The 20,694-nt window shown below is 42.6% G+C and overlaps 1 protein-coding gene across 1 annotated transcript in view; it reads left to right on the plus strand.

Annotated features, from left to right (window-relative positions):
- The window catches only part of WNT9A (Wnt family member 9A), a 78,395-nt gene that overhangs the window by 42,120 nt on the left and 15,581 nt on the right, over window positions 1–20,694 (plus strand). The window contains exon 2 of the mRNA XM_012543444.3: window positions 13,920–14,179. Within this exon, the coding sequence (XP_012398898.1) occupies window positions 13,920–14,179 (260 nt within the window). The remainder of the gene's footprint in view (window positions 1–13,919; window positions 14,180–20,694) is intronic.

Raw genomic sequence — 20,694 nt, forward strand, 5'->3', positions numbered from 1 at the left:
GGATGGTCAGGGAAGATTAATATTTCCTAGAAGAACCATCTTGCCTTTCCCTTTCTATTTCAAGTCAGCTCCTAGGCCTCCAACTTTAATGTTTTGTACCATGTTATGAACAATGGATATTTGTGAATGTGTCCTTGGTCTGTGGGGGGAGATCATGGTTCCATAGGACTTCAGATCTTGGAGAGACTTTGGAACATAGAATACAGGATGTCAGTGCTTGGAGGGGCCTAAAATGCCTTATTTTTATAGATGAGCAAAGTGAGACTGGGAGCAAGTCACACGTTGGATTATCTAGAGGGCCGGACCATGCTTACTAAGCACGACTCTTCCTTTTTGTAGACGAAAGCACACTTAGGTCGTTCCTGTGGCTAGACAGCAGCTGTGAAAGAAACCAGCCCCAGAGCCAAGATGGATGAGTGAGCGTGTTGTCCTCTGAAAAGCCCCTAACAACCAACAGAGCAAAAGGGGTGGCCTCCATGCCATCCTAGTGCAACAAAACAAAACAAAGCCAGTGCCTTCTTTTCCCTTTGTCCTGGTACTAGGTACTTCCCAAAGGGCTTTTTCCACCTCCATATCATTTGATTCTAGAAACAGTTCTTGGGAAATGAGGGTAATAATTATAGCTTCCATTCTTTTAGCATTTAACACTTCTATGGACTTGCTTCCAAAGAGCCTTGTGAGGCAGACGATGAATATATAATATATATATTCAACATATAATATATAAATATATAATAGCATATTAATATACTAGTATATTTCTTTTATATGTATATATATATAATATACAAATACATATATACTATATATATATATACACACATATATTTATATATATTCACACACACACAGAGTCCCCCAGTTATTTTCCATTTTAGGGATGGGGTAACCCAGGCCCAGAGAGGAAAATGAATTACCTTAGCTAATAATTATAATTAGTTATAACTAGCCTGCTCAGTCATATGACCATTCTTGCTTCCCTCTCTTCCACCCCCCAAACTCTATTAAGATTCATTATTTTCTTTTGTCTTACTTCTGAATGGGATCTTGCCTCTGGTATTGGCAAAGTAATATAGAACTGCCAGCTACTAAAACTCTCTCACTCTTCAGAAGAGGAAACTGAGGTGCATAAAGGGGAAGGGACTTGCTTGTGGTTACAAAAAAAGTGATTTCATCTCTTTGAGCTTTGGTTTTTTCATGTCTAAAATGGGGGTAGTGTCCAACTAACTGACATCACATATTTGGTTAGACAATCAAATTAGACTCCCATTTCTACTTTTGCTTGATCACATCTAATCATTTGGCAAAGCTCTACTGATTTTACCTCTGCAGTATTTCTTGAATTGTATCCAAGCCTTCCTTTCCTCTGAGGACTCGAGGACTCGAGAGAGTCTCACTCTAGGTCAGATCTAAGTTGTTTCCCTTCTGGATGATGAGGATGCCTCTTAACTAGTTTTCCTTCTCTCATATTCTCTTCATCAAATCCATCCTGCATATTTTTGTTGGTGTTCAATTGTTTTAGTCATGTCCAACTCTTCATGACCCCATTTAAGATTTTCTTAGCAAAGATACTGGAGTAGTTTTGCTTCTCCCAGCTCTATTTTTAAAAAGTTTGCTATTTCCTTTTCTGGCTTATTTTACAGATGAGGAAGCTGAGGCAGAAAGAGCTAAATGACTTATCTTACATTAGACAGCTAGTAAGGGTCTGAGGCCAGATTTGAACTCAGGAAGATGAATCTGCCTGACTCCTGGTCTAGCACTCAATCCCACTATACAACTCAGCTGTCCCATCCTGCACATAATGCCTGAATAATCTTCCTACTGCACAGGTTTAATAATGTGTTAGAAGGGTCAGTGATCAAATGAGACTCTGAGCAAAGCACTTAACTATAAAGTTAGCTCTGTCTTTTTTTTAAATCACATTTTCCTACTCAAAATTCTTCAATGATTCCCCACTGCCATATCTTCCACTTGTAATTCAAGGCCCACCACAATTTCTTAACCTACTCTTGGTATAATACCATATCTAACCATACTGGACTGCTTATAACTCCCCAAATAAGCTTGTCCTCTTTATCTGGAGCTCTCTTCCTTGTATAGAGGCTCTTCTCTTCCTCCTTCCCCCTTACCTTCTCTGCCCTTTGAAAAACAACTCCTCTTTTATTGCCAAATTCAAAAGCTAAACTCTTTTAGCATACCTGTACATGTGTCTTATCGTACTAGCCTATGAGTTCCCTATAGGTACTGGGGCTAATGGAAATATTATTTATCTCAGCATACAGTAGGTACTTAATAAGTGTTTAGATCAAACACAATGGAAATTGCATACTGCAAGCTCAGTAATACCATAGTGTATCACACAAAAAAGCATTTTCTTATGGTTGCCACGTCAATGAGATAGAAAGGATCTTTATTGTCCTTGTTTTCTGAGATAATTCTAGTGAGTTGTCCAGATATTGAGCAGTCAGTGGCAGGTTTGGGACTGCAGTTGCTTTTCAGGACCTACAAGTGACCAGGTATTTTGGTGTATTTTGGTCTACTGGTGATGTAGAGAATGATACATGAATCAGATTACGAATCAGATGAGCTGTTTGAATCTGGGCTCTATTTGTTAGCTGTGGGACTTTTTGGCAAGTCCCTTTCTCCTCTCGAGGTGATAATTTCCTTAGCATAAATTGATGGGACTAGACCAGATCTCCCCTAAAGTTCTTTCTGGTAAGAACAGCCTAATTCCTGCTTTCAGGGTCAAAATTGATGTGCCTGGACATAGGGGCTTCATAGTTGAATGGTGCAACCTTAGTTGGCTTTTCCTACATCTCTCTCTTCTCCAATCCATCTTCCACCCAGTTGCTAAAATAGTCTTCCACTTCCTTGATCAGGATGCTTCAGTGTCTCCTTATTGCTGCTAATGTAAAATCCAAACTCTCAAGCTTGGCCTTTCCAGCCAAACTGGCTCCAGCTACCTTTCCAGTTGAATGCTCTTATTCCCCCTTCACCTATTACTTGGATTTAAGATTCCGTCTCCTTCCTCTCTGCCTTTGCCTAGAATGCAGTCTCTCCTCACCTCCATTTCTTATGATTTCTATCTTGTACCAGGGCTTTACTTATACATCATTTCCTTCTCTTAAACCCTAGTCTAGTCTGCATTCTTTATCCCTCAAGTTATCATGTATCTCTTAATCTCCTTCAGTGCTATTGTTTCTTTGTATCACTAGCATGTTGCATTGTACATTGTATACAACTTGCACAATAAATATTTGTTGCTTGAATTCAGAGTTTCCATTTCTAAAGCAGCTTGTAATTTATAAAGTATTTTCTTCATCACAATCCCATAAGGTGGGCAGTACAGTATGATTCTCCCTATGTTACAGGAGGGGGATCTGATCAGAGAGGGAATGATTTGTCTAAAGGAAAACAGAGAAGAGCTAGATGGGAAGTCGGAGCTTCCTAGTCCAGAGCTCCTTGCCCCACAGCAAATTGCCCTCTGGGTCTCCCCTCTCTCTCTGTCTGGAAGTGTAAATTCCCTAAAGCAACTGGTGATTCTTCCTCTTAATGAATGGGATTGTGCTGGTGACCCTCTTGAATCCTGGAAGGGCTGGGCTGACCTGGAGGGCAGGCCCACTGCAGGGGCATGAGGCAGCTGCTGGCGGTCCCTTCCACATTCCTGTCTGCTGGCCTTCTTTGACGAGGGGCATGGGCTGGGGAAGGCAGGGATCATAGGGTCTGTATGTCTGGGTTGGCCGAAACAGTGGAATCCACAGCTTCCAGCCAGCAATTTCATACTGGCCATGTGCTCTGCCTGAACAAATCTTGGGTTGAGGTTCAGGAGATCTGGGTTAAAATTCTAAGTTTGTTCTGTCCCTTAAAACTAGCTGTGTGACTATGAAGAGACTGCTTAGCCTCTTGAGAAACTTTCAGTTTCCTCCTTATTTCACAGGGTTGTTGTGAAAGTATTTTGTGACCATGAAAGCTTTGTGGACTTAATTCTTGTTATTAGATAGGATAACCCCCTTCTCTTTTTCCCTCAGGGGACAGGGGAACCCTTTCTGACCTCTCACTGCCACATCTCTCTCCTTTTGACCTACTATTGTTCCACAATTTCATCTTTTTCTAACCTGCCTCTGCCTGTCTTTATCTCCCTCCATCTCTCCCTCTACATCTTCAGTTCAGAAGTTCTGGCTTTAAATCTCTTCTCTGTTCTTCATGACCTGTGTGACCCTCATTAAATTTCTCATTTTCTCTAGCCCTCAGTTTTCTCATCTGTAAAAAGGGAGAGGGGAGATGGACTAGTTGACTTCCTAGGTATCATGTCAGCTTTAAATTTTATGCTTCAAGATGCCTGGTCATGCTTCGGTTTCTCTCATGTACTGCTTTCCATACCTATGACTGGGTGTGTTTCTCTTTCTCCAGACTTGTATCTTCTGACTTCCTAATCTGTCTTTGGGTCCTGTCATCTTTGCATCTTTTGGCCTCCACACTGCATCAGTGTAGCTCTGGAATGGTTATGTCTATTGCCACCCATCCCCATGAGGCAGCCATAAGAGAAGTAATTTGTAAATGCTAATTCAGAATATAAATGACAGCTGTTATTATTATTTTTTTTCCTCTCGTATCCAATACTTTTCAGTTAAATTGTATTTTTTAGATTAAAAAGCATTTATTTTCTTTTCCTCTCCATCCCCTCCTCACTGAAAACAAACAAAAAATGCCTTGTAACAAATATGCAGTCAGCAAAAGAAATTCCCACTTAAGTCATGTCCTTCCTCCCTCTCTCTTCTCTTCTTCTCTCCCCATTCTCTTTCTCCCTTCTGTCTCTTCCTTCCTCTCTCCCTCCTACCCTCTTTCTCTAGCTACCATCTATCTATATAATATATATGTGTGTAGACATATATGTGCATTATATGTTTGTTTTATTCTATATCCTGAATCCATCATTCCTCTCTCAGAAGTTGGATAGCATGACATATCACTGAGTCTTCCTCACTGAATTGATCAGCATTCTTATGTCTTTTAAAATTGTTTTTTACAATGTTGTTATTGTATAAATCAAGGCTTCTTAAACTTTTTGTACTATGACCCCTTTTCAATAAGAAATTTTATGTGACATCAGGTGTATATAGGTATACAAAAATAGGTCTACAAATCAAACATTTACTGATAATAAGTCATAATTTCACAACCTCCACATTCAATTCCATGACCTTATGTGGGGTTGTGACCTACAGTGTCAGAGGTTGGAATTTAAATTATTCTCCTGTTCCTGTTCATTTTACTGTGTGTCAATTTGCAAAGTTATCCCAAGAAATCATTCTTCTACTGCCCTGTCTCAATAACAGGGATTTAAGAGGTTCCCAAGATGGTGGGAATGGACAAGAAAATCCTTCACAACCATGAATTGCATTGTAGGCTTAACAAAATGTGTGGATTTTTTTAGAAGGCAGATCTGTCAGGTCAGATTGTCCAACCATTCTTAGAGTAGTTTAAATGCTATGTAGACGCCATCTGAGGCCTAGCTAAGGCCCAAAGCTCTATTCTATAGCCTGTTGGTATAGTGGGGGCAGAAACACCGAAAGGATCCAATCCAGGATCTCCTTCAGGCCATCACTAGCAAAGGAGCCTTTGACTTGGGAACATTTCTAGAGAATTGTTTTACAAAATACCTCCCACAAATATCCCTATGAAGTAAGTAGTTTGAGGATTCCATTTTCAGATGAGGAAAATGAGACTTGGGAAAGGGAAGTGATTTACCCAGGATCACTTAGCAAGTTCTTGGAGCTAGTTTTCAAATCCAGGTCCCTTTACTCTCAAGCATAGTATTCTTGTGTTGGATGAATTAGAGGAAGGAGAAGGTGGTGACTTATACAGGTCAATTAATCAGCAATCATGTATAAAGTAGCTACTATGTGCTACACACTGTGCTGGGTGTTGGGAATAGAAAGATGAAAATAAAACATTTCCTTCTTTCAAAGTTTGTAGATCTAGAGTTGGAAAGGATCTTGGACACTATTTGATCTTACTGCCTCATTTTACAGATGAGGAATAAGACCCAGAGGTCATACAGGGAGATATATATATATATATATATATATATATATATATATATGATATATAGATAGCTATAGATAGTCACAATGACACTTTTCCCTGTGGGGGTGTGGGTAAGCTTAACCGATCCATGATGGGAACCCAGATGGAAGGTAGGAATGGGGACAAGATGTCAATGGAATGGAAAGAAACTCTGAGATGGAATCAACTATCCCCAGTGGCAGAAAGTGCATGTATTTTTGTTTTCATGCTGATTAAAAAAAATCTCTTCCCTTTGGACCAGCTTCCTTGGCCTGAGGTTGATGTAAAGTATATTTACTTCAGGTACTTATCTTTCATCCTGTTCTTTTGGGATTAGTGTCTCTATCTGTCTGTCTCTGTCTCTCTGTTTCTCTCTCTCTCTCTCTCTCTCTCTCTCTCTCTCTCTCTCTCTCTCTCTGTGTATAAGGGAGACAGAGGGAGATGGGAGGGGGGAAGAGAAAAGGAGAAGGAGAGAGAGACCACAAGTGGAGGCTGGATGACCACTTGTTGGAAATGGACACCTGTTCTGGTAGAGGTTTCATTAAAGATATAAAAAGCTCTAATTCTTAAGAAATAATTCCATATCAGGTTGAATTTGTTGTTTGGTAGAATCTCTTCCAGCTCTGAGACTCCATGATTCTGAGAAACAGAAATTGAGAGAGATTCAGTTGCCTCAAAGATAATGTGACAGACATTAAAGTCGGGGTCAGAGAAGCTTAGCTGGCATTGCTGTGTGCTGAGAGGGATGGTCAGGCTACTGAGCTGCTCCCAGAATAGAGCTGATGATGTGACAGGCGGGGGCTCCGGCCAAATGCTTCCCAGTGTCTCTTCTGGGGGCCCCATAGGGAAAGGGCCCGCAGGGGAAAGTTACTTCAACTGGTACAACCTTGGGACGGAGGCTGGGCCTGGGCTTCTTCCCTGGGTTCAGCCTCTGCTATTGTCCAGCCTTTAGGGCAGCCTCTCATACCATGCCCCTGTTAGATTGGAAGTTTCTTGAGGACAGGGATAGAGTGTCTTTTTTTAAATCTCTGTAGTTCCAGAGGCCTCTCTTGATGGTTTAATCTGGCTAGGAGGTAACCCTGAGTTCTTCAAGAAAAATCAGGTGAGCCCAGGCCCCGGCAGGTCCTGCCTGACTGAAAAAGGTTTGAGTTGCAGGGCTGCTGAGAGATGGATTGAGTCCCTGAGGACCAGGATAACTCAGTTTAGAGAAGCTTTTCACCAGGTTGGCCCCAAGGCCAGGCTTTTTATGCCGCCCCATCACGGGCCATAACTCACCAAGATCTTGGAGGGTTCAGGAAGCGACTATGGAGACTGAGAAGATTATAGAACTTTTGACCCAGTGTAGTAAAAAAAAAAAAACAAAAAACAAAAAACAAAACCAGTGTCTTGTACCCACACAATCGGCTTTAAACAAATGTTTGAAATAAATCAGGTCGTCTTCTGCTCTCCATGACAGCCTTCCCATGCCTCCAGGGAAAGGGGCCTGTGAGCAGAAGATCTGACTTGGAATCCTTGCTCTGCTTCCTTGTTTCCCATGTGGGCCAGTGGATCTGGGCAACTCACTGCCTTCTGAGTCTCAGTTTCCCCATCTGTAAAGTGCAGGATTGAACTAAATGGACTTTAAGGGCTTTTCCAGCTCTAAAAGGTGATGTTTGGAGGTCTCTTCTGGTTCTGATGCTAAGGTTCTATAATAATGACTTGATTTCAATGACTTCTTCTCTACTGGATTCCTGCCCCTGGATCTGCCTGCCCCAGATGAACCATGTGGGATTTCTTCAGGGCCAGAGTTGTATTTTTTATTGCTTTTGTATTCACTTCCCTGACTTTTTCTTCTCTTCCACTCCCTTCTCCTGTCCCCCAGCTATGGGCCCCATCCGCAGTGATTCTACTCATAAATGCTTATTGACTGACTGAATGATTGACAGCTAGAGGCATCCCACAGACCAACTGGGTGATTCATGACCCACTCCAATGTGTCCTTTGGCACTGTCTGGGCAGAGAAGAGAGGAGACGGATGGATGCCAACACATGGTGGGTTAAGGGAGGGGGTGGAGAAGAGAGTAGAGTATGACTGGCAGGAAGCCAGACATGCCCGAGGGTAGAATGACTGGGAGGTAGGACATAACACCAGGGGACAGAAATGGAGTAGACTGCCTTGCTGTTCCCCCTCTCAGGGAGAGCTGAAGGATCAGCTTTGGGCCCTGTCCCTGACTTCATAAAATATCCTCTGGGAAGCTCTCTGCCTGTCTGGGGTCTTAGGACAGGGGAAAGGGGGGGACCCTTTTGTGGTGACATTCTACAGAACTTTGCCTGAGAGCCTAGTAAATGGAGAAAGGGCTCTCAATCAGCGGTCAGAGGGCTTAGAATCCAGTCCTGACTCTGATATTTAATGTATCACATCGGACAAACTATTTCCCCTCTCCTCAGTTTTTCTGTCTATACAGTGGGGATGACAATATTTTATTCTTCTCATCTTTGAGGTGATTGTAAAGATCAAATGGAATAATCAAATGAAATGTAAATGCATCCTCCCTGCAACAGGTCAGGGAGCAGAGAGCATGTCCCTTTTTACCTTTGCTTTCCCCCCATAAAACACAGAGCCTTGCAAAATAATATTGATAAATATTTTAAACAAAATTGAGTTGAATGTTAGCCACTATTATTGTTATTATTCTGGATTATATCCTGCCCAGACTTTCCCAATCTACCTCCTATTATAGGTATTTATGCAGAAAATACAGAATGAGAGTAGGAAAGGTCCTCAGCGATTACCTAGTCCCACTCCATGTTATTTACTAGAAACCTGAAGCTCAGAGAGGAGAGCTCATTTGTCCAATGGCATACAGGAAGTTAGCAGAAGAGCCAGCTGTCCTTTCTAACTGTTCAGTTCTCTTTCCTCAATGTCAAGATGGAACCAATAGGACCATTGCAGGGAGGGAGAATGTTCCATATAATGGCCACAGAATGTTCCAGCAATAAAATGTGGAGACAAAATTTATTTTCTTTTCTATAAATGAAAAAAAATCATACATGTCATAATTGTATTCATAGACTGTGAGGATTAAAGAAGTCTGCAGTGGACATCTAGTCCAATGTATACGTGAAAAACATCTAAAATGGCTTCATGTGTGGACAAAGTTCCTTCTCAATAAGAGCATTAATAGATAATCACCAAATCTAACTGTAAAGCTTGGAAACCTCACTGTGTTATCATTTAGTCTCAAGCCATCCCTGTCTCTTTGCTTATAGCTAGAAGGAGTTCCCTCTCCATATTCAACTGATTATCTATCCTTTAGAGCCCAACTCCAAGAAACCTTCTTGGATTTCTACCTCCTCCTCCTTCCCAACCTCTAGTCAATAAGGGACTCTCCTTTTGGACCTCATAGAACATTCCATTTGTGCTTCCCACCTATGTTTATAGAACAGTACATCATAGCTATTCGTGTTTGGATCTTATGCCCCTAATAAACAATGATTTCCAAGAGAACAAGTACTATATTTTATTAAACTTTGTACATAGGGGTGCCTAATAAATGCCTAATTGAATTAACCTTCCCTGGCCCTTGCAATTTTTTGTCTAGTATTGTTTTGTTGTTGCTATTCATTTGTTTCAATTGTGTCCAACTCTTCACAATCCATTTGGGGTTTTCCAGGCAAAGATTCTGCAATGGTTTGCCCATTTTACAGATACAGATTTGCTGAGGTAAATGGAACTAAATGACTTTTCCAGGGTCACACAACTATTAAATGTCTGAAGCCAGATTTGAACTCAGGAAGATGAGTTTTTCTGATTTCAGTCTTGGCACTTTATCTACTGTACCACTTACCTGCCCTGAAATATTATTTTTTGGGGATCCAATTATTGGCATTCATTGAAGGAATGTTACATGACCTCATTCTTCATATTTGGGGGCATTGAATAGCATCAGAACTGAGATTTTTCTTATCAGGGCTTGGTGTATCCTACTTAAGACAATGGGGAGCCACAGATGGATTTTAAAGAAGAGAGCAACCTGATCCTAGAAATGTTGCCTTTGCAGAAATAGCTTGAAAGGAGAAAGAAGGGGGTGCATCATAGGGAGAGATCTGGGTTTTCTGTATGACTCTGGTATCTCTTAGCTGTGTGATATTGGACCCATCCCCTCTTTCTGGAGATCATGGTTTTATTGTATATGAGCTAAGGAAACTAACATCAGAGAACTCTGCCATATCTAAAGCTAAGATCCTTTTGAAAATAGGAGTTTCTTTTCTAAGTACTCTTCCAGCTTTGATACTCAGAGAGACAAATATTAGAGATTTGGAGCTTTCAAGCCAGCCAGGTAACTCAATGAATAGAGCATAGGACTTGGAGTCAGCAAGACCTGAATTTGAACTCACTGGGTGACCCTGGGGATATAATCTCTTAGCCTTATTTTCATCATTTGTAAAAATGGGATTTATAATAATATCATCTATCTCACAGAGTTGTTGGGAGAACAGGATGAGTTAATATATATAAAGTGATTTGCAAACCTTAATGCAATATATATTATTCTTCACTCATTCCATTATATTCACCTCTTCATGATGAAATGCTTACAAGTGTTTGCAGAATTCCATCTGAGATCTTCTTAGTAAAGATGCTGGAGTAGTTCATCATTTTCTTCTCTGACTCATTTTACAGATGAGGAAACTGAGGCAAACAGGGTTAAGTGATTTGGCCAGGGTCACACAGCTTTTAAGTATCTGAGGCCAGATTTGAACTCAAGAAGATGAATTTTCCTGACTCCCAGTCCAGTGCTATGTGCACCATTTTGCTGCCTCAAAGTGCACCCTATCTGGAGTTGGGGATGGAGGCAGGGGACAGAGAAGATAAGCAGATGTTCACGAATGGTTTGGTAGAGTATTATACCCTACAGATGGCACCCTTAAGTGGCTAACTGTCCTTGTTGAAGATAGATCTGGTTCCTCAGGAAGCATCATTTGGGAATGAAGCACGTGGCCACATTCCCCACTCCTGCCCCTAATGCAGCAAGGATCCTTCGGACTTACCTGTTCTTTTCTCTCCTCCTATGTGCCTCCCTCAGGAGTCAGATACCACAGGGAGGCTTGCCATACCTCCAGCCCTGGAGGGAATTGTGCGGTTGAGCTGTCCTGGGGGTTGAGGAGCAGATTCTCATTCCTGTCCAACCAGTTCCCATTCCTATCAATTAAAATCATGCCAAATGCTTGCAGCATCCCTTCCCTGTGCCTGGCAAGTGGAGATGTTGGCTGCTGTTCATCAAATTCTAGATTCTCAGTGCTTGAAAGGCTCTTGGAGATCCAGCTCTCTGCCTGATACAGGAATCCCCTCCGCACAACCACTTTCCATAAGGTCTGTTGCCTCTCCTCGTATATCTTGAGTGGTAGGGAGCTCATTATTACTTAATTTTGAACTGTTCTCACTAACCCATGGCCCCCTTTATGGTATCATTGTTCAATTCCTTCTTGGACTCCCAGATAATGATTTGCCTGCCTGGGGCATCTTCCTACTCAGCAATGAATTGAGATGGGGGTGCTGTTGTTTCCCCCCTGATGCTAGGAATATACAAAAGACATTTTCTTTGTGGAAAAGGGAATTCCAGAGAAAGCCTCATCCTATCTTTCTATCCCGATCTCATCCTACCCTGCTTCATGCATTCTATATTAAGCCAAATTGAATTATTCTCTGGCCCCTAATCTTGTCATTCTCATTTCCATCTCATCTTCTGTATATTTTGCTTTCCTTTTTTAGAATGCCCCTTCCCCATAGATATACCTTGAGTTCTTTGCTTTTAAGAATCTACCACTTTTATGAAGATCGCAAATTCTCCCACTACCCCAGGTGTATGTATTTTGCATGTAACTTTTTAGGTATATTATTGAAGCAGTATATTATAGTAGAGCAAGCATTGAATTAATAGTCTGGACAACCTGGGTTCAAATGGCATTTAAGACTCATTAACTGTATAACTCTTAGCAATTCACTTTATTTTTCTGTTCCCCTGTTTTGTCAGTTGTCTGTCAAATGATCTCCATGATCTCCTAAGTTCTTCTATCTCTAAATTTGTGGTTCTATGAAACTACTGTTTTCCCCCATTAGAATGTAAAGTCCTTGAGAGCAAATTTCTTTTTTCTTTTCTCCCTTTTTTTCTTTTTCTTCTTTTTCCCCCTATTTTCTCTGTATCCCCAGTCCTTGGTACATACAGGAAGTACTTAATAAGCATTTGAGTCTAGAAGACATTTAGTGTAACCCCTTAATTTTACAGGTGGGGAAATGTAACTTCCCAGGCGTGTGACTTGTCGGTCCTAAAAGTAGAATGTTACAAAGTCTGAATTTGAAACCAAATCCTCTGACTTCAAATCTGATGCTCTTTCCATGACACTATGAATATATTTTTTTCTCTCATTTCCCAATAGCCCTTGCTTTCCTTTGCCCCATCACATTCTGGTGTGTGTGTGTGTGTGTGTGTGTGTGTGTGTGTGTGTATGTGTTTTAAATATGAATACATGTCATAGCAGATACTTTAAATTATTACCTCTTCTGACACACAATCTGGTTTGTGCTCTTAGCTCTGAATACATAACCTGGCACACAGCAAGTGACTGATAATTGTTTATCCTACAGCTTAACCACTAGAGATTATGCTACCAAGTTGCTTTCAGAGGTGGGGCAGAGAAAGTACTCATCTGAATTGATTTGTATTTTTTGAATAGAGGCAGGATCACTTATTGGGGAGAATGAAGATGAGCTTCTTGCTCTGTTGTGGGCTAAACTAGCTGGTTTCTGAAGTGTCTTTGAAGAATGAGATTGGATGATTCTATGAAGAGGATTTTGGTTTTTTGGATGAGAAGAATAGGGCTGCCAGGAAGAGGTAGGAGATTTCTTGAGCTAATCCTCTTGATCTTAAAGGACAAGAAAGAGAAAAAGGAGAAGAGAGTCCTCTCATTTTCCAAAGAACTCTATAAATATCTCATTTTATCTTTAAGACAATCTTGGGAAATAATTGCTATCATTAATCCATATTTTATAGATAAGGAACTGAGGCAGAATTATTCAAGATCACACAAGATCAAGAACCAATAAATATTTGAAGTCAAACTTGAACTTGGGTCTTTCTGTCCCCTATGCAGACTAGTTGGCAGACACTAGCCATTTAGACAGATCAGTGATTCTGACAGTGTATCCTCTCTGAGCTGAAAAGGGTTCAGTTGATAATTACTGAGTTTGCTCCCAGGAAATTGGGTTTTTGGAATCTGTGGGGGTCTCAGGCTGGAATTTAAAGTTAGCAGGGGGCCAAGATAATCTAGTCTAAAGCTCTTGTTTTCCAGAGGAGGAAACTAAGGCTCAGAAAATGGGATGGGAAATGCATAAGGTCAAGTTGGTATCTGAAAATAGACCCAGGGATTCAGTATGCTATAGAGAGATAATGGCAGATCCAGGAGTTAATCTTGCTTCTAGGTCTAGGGTTCTTCACTAGGGAGAAGCCTATAGACTGCTTCTCAGAATAATATTTTTAAATGAATAAAATAAAAACTACAAGATTACAAAGGAAACTTTGTTGAAATACAGTTACCAAACTACTAAAAATCCCTATTCTAGTCAAATCCAGCAGCCATCTGCCCAGTCCATGTGTGGTCCAGCTCAGGCGGATGGTGATGAAGTTCCATGTTATTTGTTCCATGCCTTCTCTTCCATTCCCTGTTCCCCGCTCCAGTGTCCTCTCTATCCCTCTCAGTCCTTCTCATCCTTCTAAGCCCGTTGCCTCATACGCTGTGTTGGGTGATGACCCAATGCAGAACTTTTGGGTGGTCAGGATGCCTGGCTGATGTGTCTCTGTCTCCTCTGTCCCCAGGCTGACAGGCAGTGAGCCCCTGACCATCCTCCCGCTGACCACAGAAATGGAGGAGGCTGCCACAAAGGCCCACTACAAGGTGTGTGACCGGCTCAAGCTGGAAAAGAAGCAGAGACGCATGTGCCGGCGGGATCCGGGTGTGGCTGAGACCCTCATGGAGGCCATCAGCATGAGCGCCCTCGAGTGCCAGTACCAGTTCCGCTTTGAGCGCTGGAACTGCACTCTGGAGGGTCGCTATCGGGCCAGCCTGCTGAAGAGAGGTCAGTCCTTGGGACAGGGGCTGGAGGAGGAGGGGGAAGCTGAAGGAGGATGTGGAGGCAGGATGCTCTGGGGGTGGATGCTTTGGGCAAGCTTCTTAACTCCAGTTCCCAGCTTCTCCCCCTATAAAATCAGATGTTGGAGGGGGAGCTGAGGGACAGAGTAGATTTCCAAGATCCCTGAGGGCTCTGAGATTCCCGTTATGAGGTCCCTTTCAGTCCTTATTTCCTGTGGTTCAGTAGGGGAAAGGAGGCTGTCTGAAGGACTGCTAACAGCACTTTTCTCAGATGGGCACCTGAGCTAGGGAGATAGGGATGGGAAGGGGGCAGTGTGCATCTCCAGGGGCCTAGGGACAGGGAAGGCCTGCTTGGCTCTCTCCACCACTTTACTGCCCCGGTCTGGCCCTCTCCATCCATCCTTCCATATTTTTTTCAGTTTCCCCTGGCACCCGGACTTAGAGTTGAGCCTTGGTAGAGTAAGCAGAAGTTATTTCATAAGAAGATTTTTTTTTGAGGGGGAGGGCATGTGGTGTGGGGCTTGTTAGGGAGACTTGGGAATTGATCCCGGCCACAGGGCTGGTGCCTTGCGGCTGGCAGGCTGGGGGAGGCACCCGGGGTTAGAATGGCTGCATTGATTGGGAGCTTATTATCTTGTTACAGAATATCTCGTGCAATCAAATAGCGCCCAGTGGAGACAGTTTGGGCACTGGCGAGGGCCCAGGGCTGAGTGTGTGTGTGTTGGGGGGTGGGTGAGGGAGGAGACAGGGCGGGGTCTGGAGAGGGGCCCTTGGGAAAAAACTTGGAGCTCAAACTTCCTTCTATCTGACCAAGAACAGTTTCTCAGTCTCCCTGGGGCAGGAAGAAGGAGGAGGGAGACAAATAGGATTGGAAAAGGGAGGGCAGTTGAAAGGAGATCCACCTCCCCTCCTGTACCCCCATTTTCCCCTTTCTCCAGCCCCAAACTCAATGCAAGACCAGAAGAGGGAAAGCTGCAGCCTGGAGGTAGGGGTGGGGGAGGGAAGTCAGAGAGCAGTGGTATATGAGCTTCTGTTTAACTATCAGGGGAATGGGCATCAAGGGCATAGGCTGTGCTGTTCTCCCCCTCTGGGGATGGTACCCCAGGATCCTCCCCTACCACCAGCCACCTGTTGGTATCCTCCAGGACAGAATGGTCACAGCCATTTGCCTTAATAGGTTAGTGATTAGATACTGAAGGAGCACAGAATTTAGAGCTGGAAAGGACTTTGGAGGATATCTACCCTATCCCCCATTTTATAAATGAGATGGCTGGCCCCATAAAAGAAGGGACTTGCTCAAAGTGTCCCCTAGCTGGTGAGCTGCTGGGCTAGGATTCCCTGGTCCAGGACTTCATCACCATCCGCCTGAGCTGGACCACACATGGACTGGGCAGATGGCTGCTTAGCGTGAAGCTGGCATGGCTACGAGTGATGAAATAACTACTTGCTGCTGGTCATGTCTGCAGCTGGTCCCACCCAAGGGCCTCAAAGGAGGGAGCTTTCGTCTCCGAGCCTAAAGCCTGGGTCTTCCTTCTCTCTTTATGAAGTCATTTCTGGGCCAGTACTGTAAGAGGATGAAGATTCCTGACCTTATCACTCACTCCGGGTATAATTGTGGCTCTCTCCCCATCCACCAAAAAATGTTTATTATGTGCCTCCGAGGTGCCAGGAACTATGGGAGGTGCTAAGGATACAAATGTAAGAAAGGAATCTGCCCCCAAGGAGCTTACCTTCTGAAACACAAGGGTTAGGACCAGATTAGAGTTGGATTTTTAGATCTTTTCAGGCATGAGTTAATTATGTGGTGCAGGAGATAAAAGCACTGGGCCCAAAGTCAAGAACACTTGAATCGGGTTCAAATCTAGCCTGTGTGATCCTGGGCCAGTCCTCTGAGCTCTGCCTCAGTTTATCAATCTATAAAATTGGGGATACTTGCAGCATTTACCTCATAGGGTAGTTGTCAGCATAAAAATGAGGTAATATTTGTAAAGCCCCTATAGACTGATAAATCTGTGTTCTCTTATTCCAGCCTGAGTGTATAATTACATAATGACTAAAAACCTAAGCACCAGCATATAGATAGATAGCATAGGCCTGTAGCCCGTATTGCCCAATTTTACCTTAATTTTTTTTTGGTGTTCTGGGTGGCTTAGCCCCTTTGATGAATCTGTGGCCCTCTGAATTGTTTCTCCAGACACTGCCTTCAGGTTCAAGAAAGATCCTTTCATAGGTAGCCCTTAAGAACCCCAAGTGGCTGCTCCTCCTGGTCCTCATACCCAGAAGTCCTTCAGAACAAGTGGCTGTGATTTCTGGAGCTCTTTATGGGTTCCAGATTTCCTTTTATCCTTTATCTGATCCTCACAACAGCCTGTGGGGGTAGGCAGGGTGGGCCCACAGAGACTGACTGATTTGACCACCATCGCTCCCTAAGTCCCGGCTCTTTACATGGGTCCCCATCTTCCATGTTCTTTCCTTTTGCTGGACTTTATCCTGGTCTTCTCTGGCTACAGATAGTTCTCTTACCTCGAGAGCACAGCCCCTCATGTTTGTCTGATAATAAAACCCCTTTCCTTGGCCTTTCTCAGCCCCACAATGCATCTCTGAGGTAAAACAGCAGACCTTGCAAAGGGTCATTGTGACAGGTGAATTCTGGGGACCTCAAAGAAATTGGGAGCTGTTGTGCTGGCCCATGACCGCCACCTGAGACCCTCTGGGCTCAAGAACAAACTTAAATCATGGAATCAGAGATCTGGAGCCAAAAGGACCTTAGAAACCACTTACTTCCCCCTACCCATCACTTGACAGATAAGGAAACTGAGGCCTAAAGAGATTAAATGACTTGACTAAAGTCACACAAATACCAAGAGGCAGAGTCAGAGTCAGAATTTGAACTCAGACCCTATGACTCCAGATTCAGTACTTTTCAAGCACTGGGATCTTCCATATGGCAGCTTTTCAGATACTTGAAGATAACAATCATCATACATCCCCCCTCCCCTACCCCACTCAAGTATCCTCCAGGCTAAATAAGCCTTTTCAATTCCTTTTACTGATTTGTGTAGGGCAGGGTCTCCAGGTTCATTAACCTGATCTTCCTCCTCTTTATATAGCTTGGTGACAGGGGATGGTGCCCTCAATAGAACAGGACTCTTGGCTTTGCTATTGACAATCTGGGATTTTTTGGCCAAATCGTTTCCATTCCCTGTTGTTGTCCAGTCATTTCAGACTTTTCCTGATCTCATTTTGGGTTTTTTTTTTTTGGCAGAGATACTAGAGTGGTCTTCTATTTCCTTCTCCAGCTTATTTTACAGATGAGGAAACTGAGGCAAGCAAGTTTTAGTGACTACTGCTAAATGTTTAGGGCCATATTTGAACTCAGGAAGATGTGTCTTCCTGACTTTACTGTGTCATCTAGCTGCTCCATTCTCTAAACCTCATTTTATTCTTTAAAATGATGCCCTTTGAACAGTGTCTCATGAAGTCTATGAGCCCTTTCTCTGAATCATGTTTTTAAGTACATAAGACAAAACACATAAGATTACAGAAAAAGCTCCTATATCAAAGTGTAGTTATCAAATGATTTTTTTTCTTTTTGTTACTTTTTATGGACTGAAAAAAAGTTTTAAAACCAACCTGAAAAATATTTATTATAAATATTTAAATAAAATTTAAATACAAAATTTAAATATTTATGTATTTTTTAAAGAAGAACTCTTAGGTCCTTTTTATCTTTAATGGTGAGAATTGAGTAAATTAATAAGCACAAGTGTATATACACATGCACACAACTAGACACACACATGTACATATATACATCCTCCTATATCTCACAAAGAAAACAAAAATCAAGTGAATACTGATGACTGAGTCTTTTGTTCTAACAGGAAGCTCCATGTCTCCTCATCCATCCATCCATCCATCGTACATCTAGATCACAAACTCTGATGGAAATCTAGACATCAGAATTGGAGATGGAGGCCCAATTGGGTCCTGAAGCTAGAATTCAGGCTTCCCTTGGCGCTGGAAAGAGAGACTTTGAGATTTCTTTCCTAAGCTAACAGGGCATAATGAGAAAAGCCTTCCATTTGAAATGAAATAGATATGAGTTCGCCTCATACTCTGGACTAGTTGCATATTCCTGGGAAGTCTCTTTTATTCTCTGAGCCTCAGTTTCCCGTGCTGTAAAAATGAATGGTATGATGGCAGAGTGATGGAAGCCCTTGACCCAAGTGCTACTCCCAATATATTACTAGCTGTAAGAACTTAGAAGTCCCCTTTATTCTCTTCGGTTTCTGCTCAGTAAAATGAATGGTGTCAGGGATAGAGTGCTGCATTTGGAATCATTTAGCCTGAGGTTATAATCTGCCTCAGGAACTTACTAGCTATGGTTCAGTCTGGTCAGGTCATTGAGCCTCAGTTTCCTCCTTAGTAAAATGAGAGAGTTAGTCTCAAAGACCTCTAAGGTTCCCTTCAGTTAAAAATCCAGTTAAAAACCCTAAAGTCTCTTCCAGCTCTGATGCTCTGTGAATTTATGATTCTGTTAGGAGACATTTAGGGGAAAGGGGCCTTTCTCCATTGTCCATAATCACACTTCACCAAGCTGAGCCTAAGGAAACCTGAGATAGAAAGGACAATCTGAAATATGTTCCCCAAAGGATTATGGATGAGAATAGATTAGAAGGAAGTGGTTCTCCTGCTTTCATAGACATTGGCCCCTGAGGGCTTCTGGCACCCAAGGAAAGGGAGTGAGGAGAGTGGTTAAAGCTAAAAGGAGGGCTTTGCTGAAAGTCCTCCTGCTTACCTGGAACTTCTCTCTTCAGCTGAGATACCTTGCCTTTGGCAAAAGATTTTCTCCTTGTCTGCTTCACTTTAACAAAAGCCTCTTTGTGTTTTGGGCAGGGGGGACACTCCAAGTTTAGATAGACACAGACTTGCTTCCCTGACCCTCTAGGAGTTCTGTAAGGGGGATGTGACATGCAGGTAGCCATGCAATATTTCCAGGTGAGTTCATTGGAGAGGTGCAAGTGTAGTGCTTGGATGGTAAAGCTTACCCAGTGGGCAAAATATAAAAAATTCTTCTAAGGGGTGGTGCCTTTGGAGCTGGACTTTAAAAGCTGGATGGGAATTAAATGGGGCACAAGAGGAGTACAGAAGGGAGATGTTGGGGGAGTCCCCAGGGAAGCAGAGTCACCCACTTAGGATTAGAGCCTGGTCTAGTAAACCTAGGCCTTAAGTTACTGAGGGTGACAAATAGGTGGGTACCTGCTACCCATCTCTAACATTCTAGCTTTTGCTTATTTGTGCTGGGGGAAAAAGGTAGACAATCCTCCCCTTCCTGATCATTTTGTTCTCTCTAGCTGTCCCCCATTACAATCTACTCTAGGAAAAAGGATGGGAGACTAGAGTTGGGAGGAACCCTAGAGATGGTCCCCTTTTAGTCTGGCTCCTTCATGTGACAAGTGAAATCCCATAGCCACAAAGCAGCAGTTGGGATTTCAACAGATATCCAAACCCTAGGGCCATGTTGTTTCTGCTACCCAGACCTGTTGCACCAGGGGTATTGGGCCTCCCTTCCTATCTGAATTCTGACTCATCCTTTAAGTCAGCTTCTCTAGGAAATTCTCTCAACTTTAGGCTGTACTTTTTTTTTGGTTCTCTAAGATATATTTAACTATAATCATTTATAATATTATGCAATAGTAGCTGTTTGTGTCTTGGTCTTCACCTGGAATGAGAGTTCCATAAGGGTAAGGATCAACCACATCTCAGCTAAACTGTGCATCTCCCCAAGTAACACAGGATTTTATCCCCTTCAAGGGTTTAAGAAATATCTAGGAAATTGAATCTGAACCTCGGGGATATTGATCATAGATATTAGAGGACACCCCTTCATTTGCCAGAGACATTCTGGATGACTGAGTCACAGATTCTAATTATTCCTCAAAGGTCTTTAGATTTAGAGCTAAAAAGTCTGATCTCATTTTACAGATGGTGAAACTGATTCTCAAAGATTTAGTGACTTGCCCAAGATCACACAGATAGTGAGGCTCTGGGATGGCTTCAGACCTAGATTTTCCTTATTCCAAGTCTACTTCTCTTTCTGAAATCTTGTAGGGTTAAGGATCAAAAACTTCAGCTAGCAGGATGAAGCTTTGTTTGGAGAATTTTTCTTGGTGGTTGGGAAGCTATGTTGTGAGGGCAGGGACTGCTTCTTCTATTGGTACTTCCCCCAAATCTGAAGCATTTCCTCCACTGATCACCAAGAGAACTGGGTTTCTTGTTCCCCTTTTGGAGCAGTCTCTTCCTCTACTCAGGGCTTGGATTATGTTCTTATTGGTAATATAAGGGGGTTGATTCCATGCTCCCTAGGAAGCGCCTTCTATGTGCAGAGGCTGGGATGGCTGTAGGGACAATGTAAAAGTGGAACATAAAATACAGCCCCTTTATGCAGATAATTACAAAATATGTTATAGTAGTAAATTTGGGCTGTGAGGTCTGAGG

This window comes from Sarcophilus harrisii, chromosome 1 (assembly GCF_902635505.1).
Source record: "Sarcophilus harrisii chromosome 1, mSarHar1.11, whole genome shotgun sequence".
In the NCBI taxonomy this organism is placed as follows: domain Eukaryota; kingdom Metazoa; phylum Chordata; class Mammalia; order Dasyuromorphia; family Dasyuridae; genus Sarcophilus; species Sarcophilus harrisii.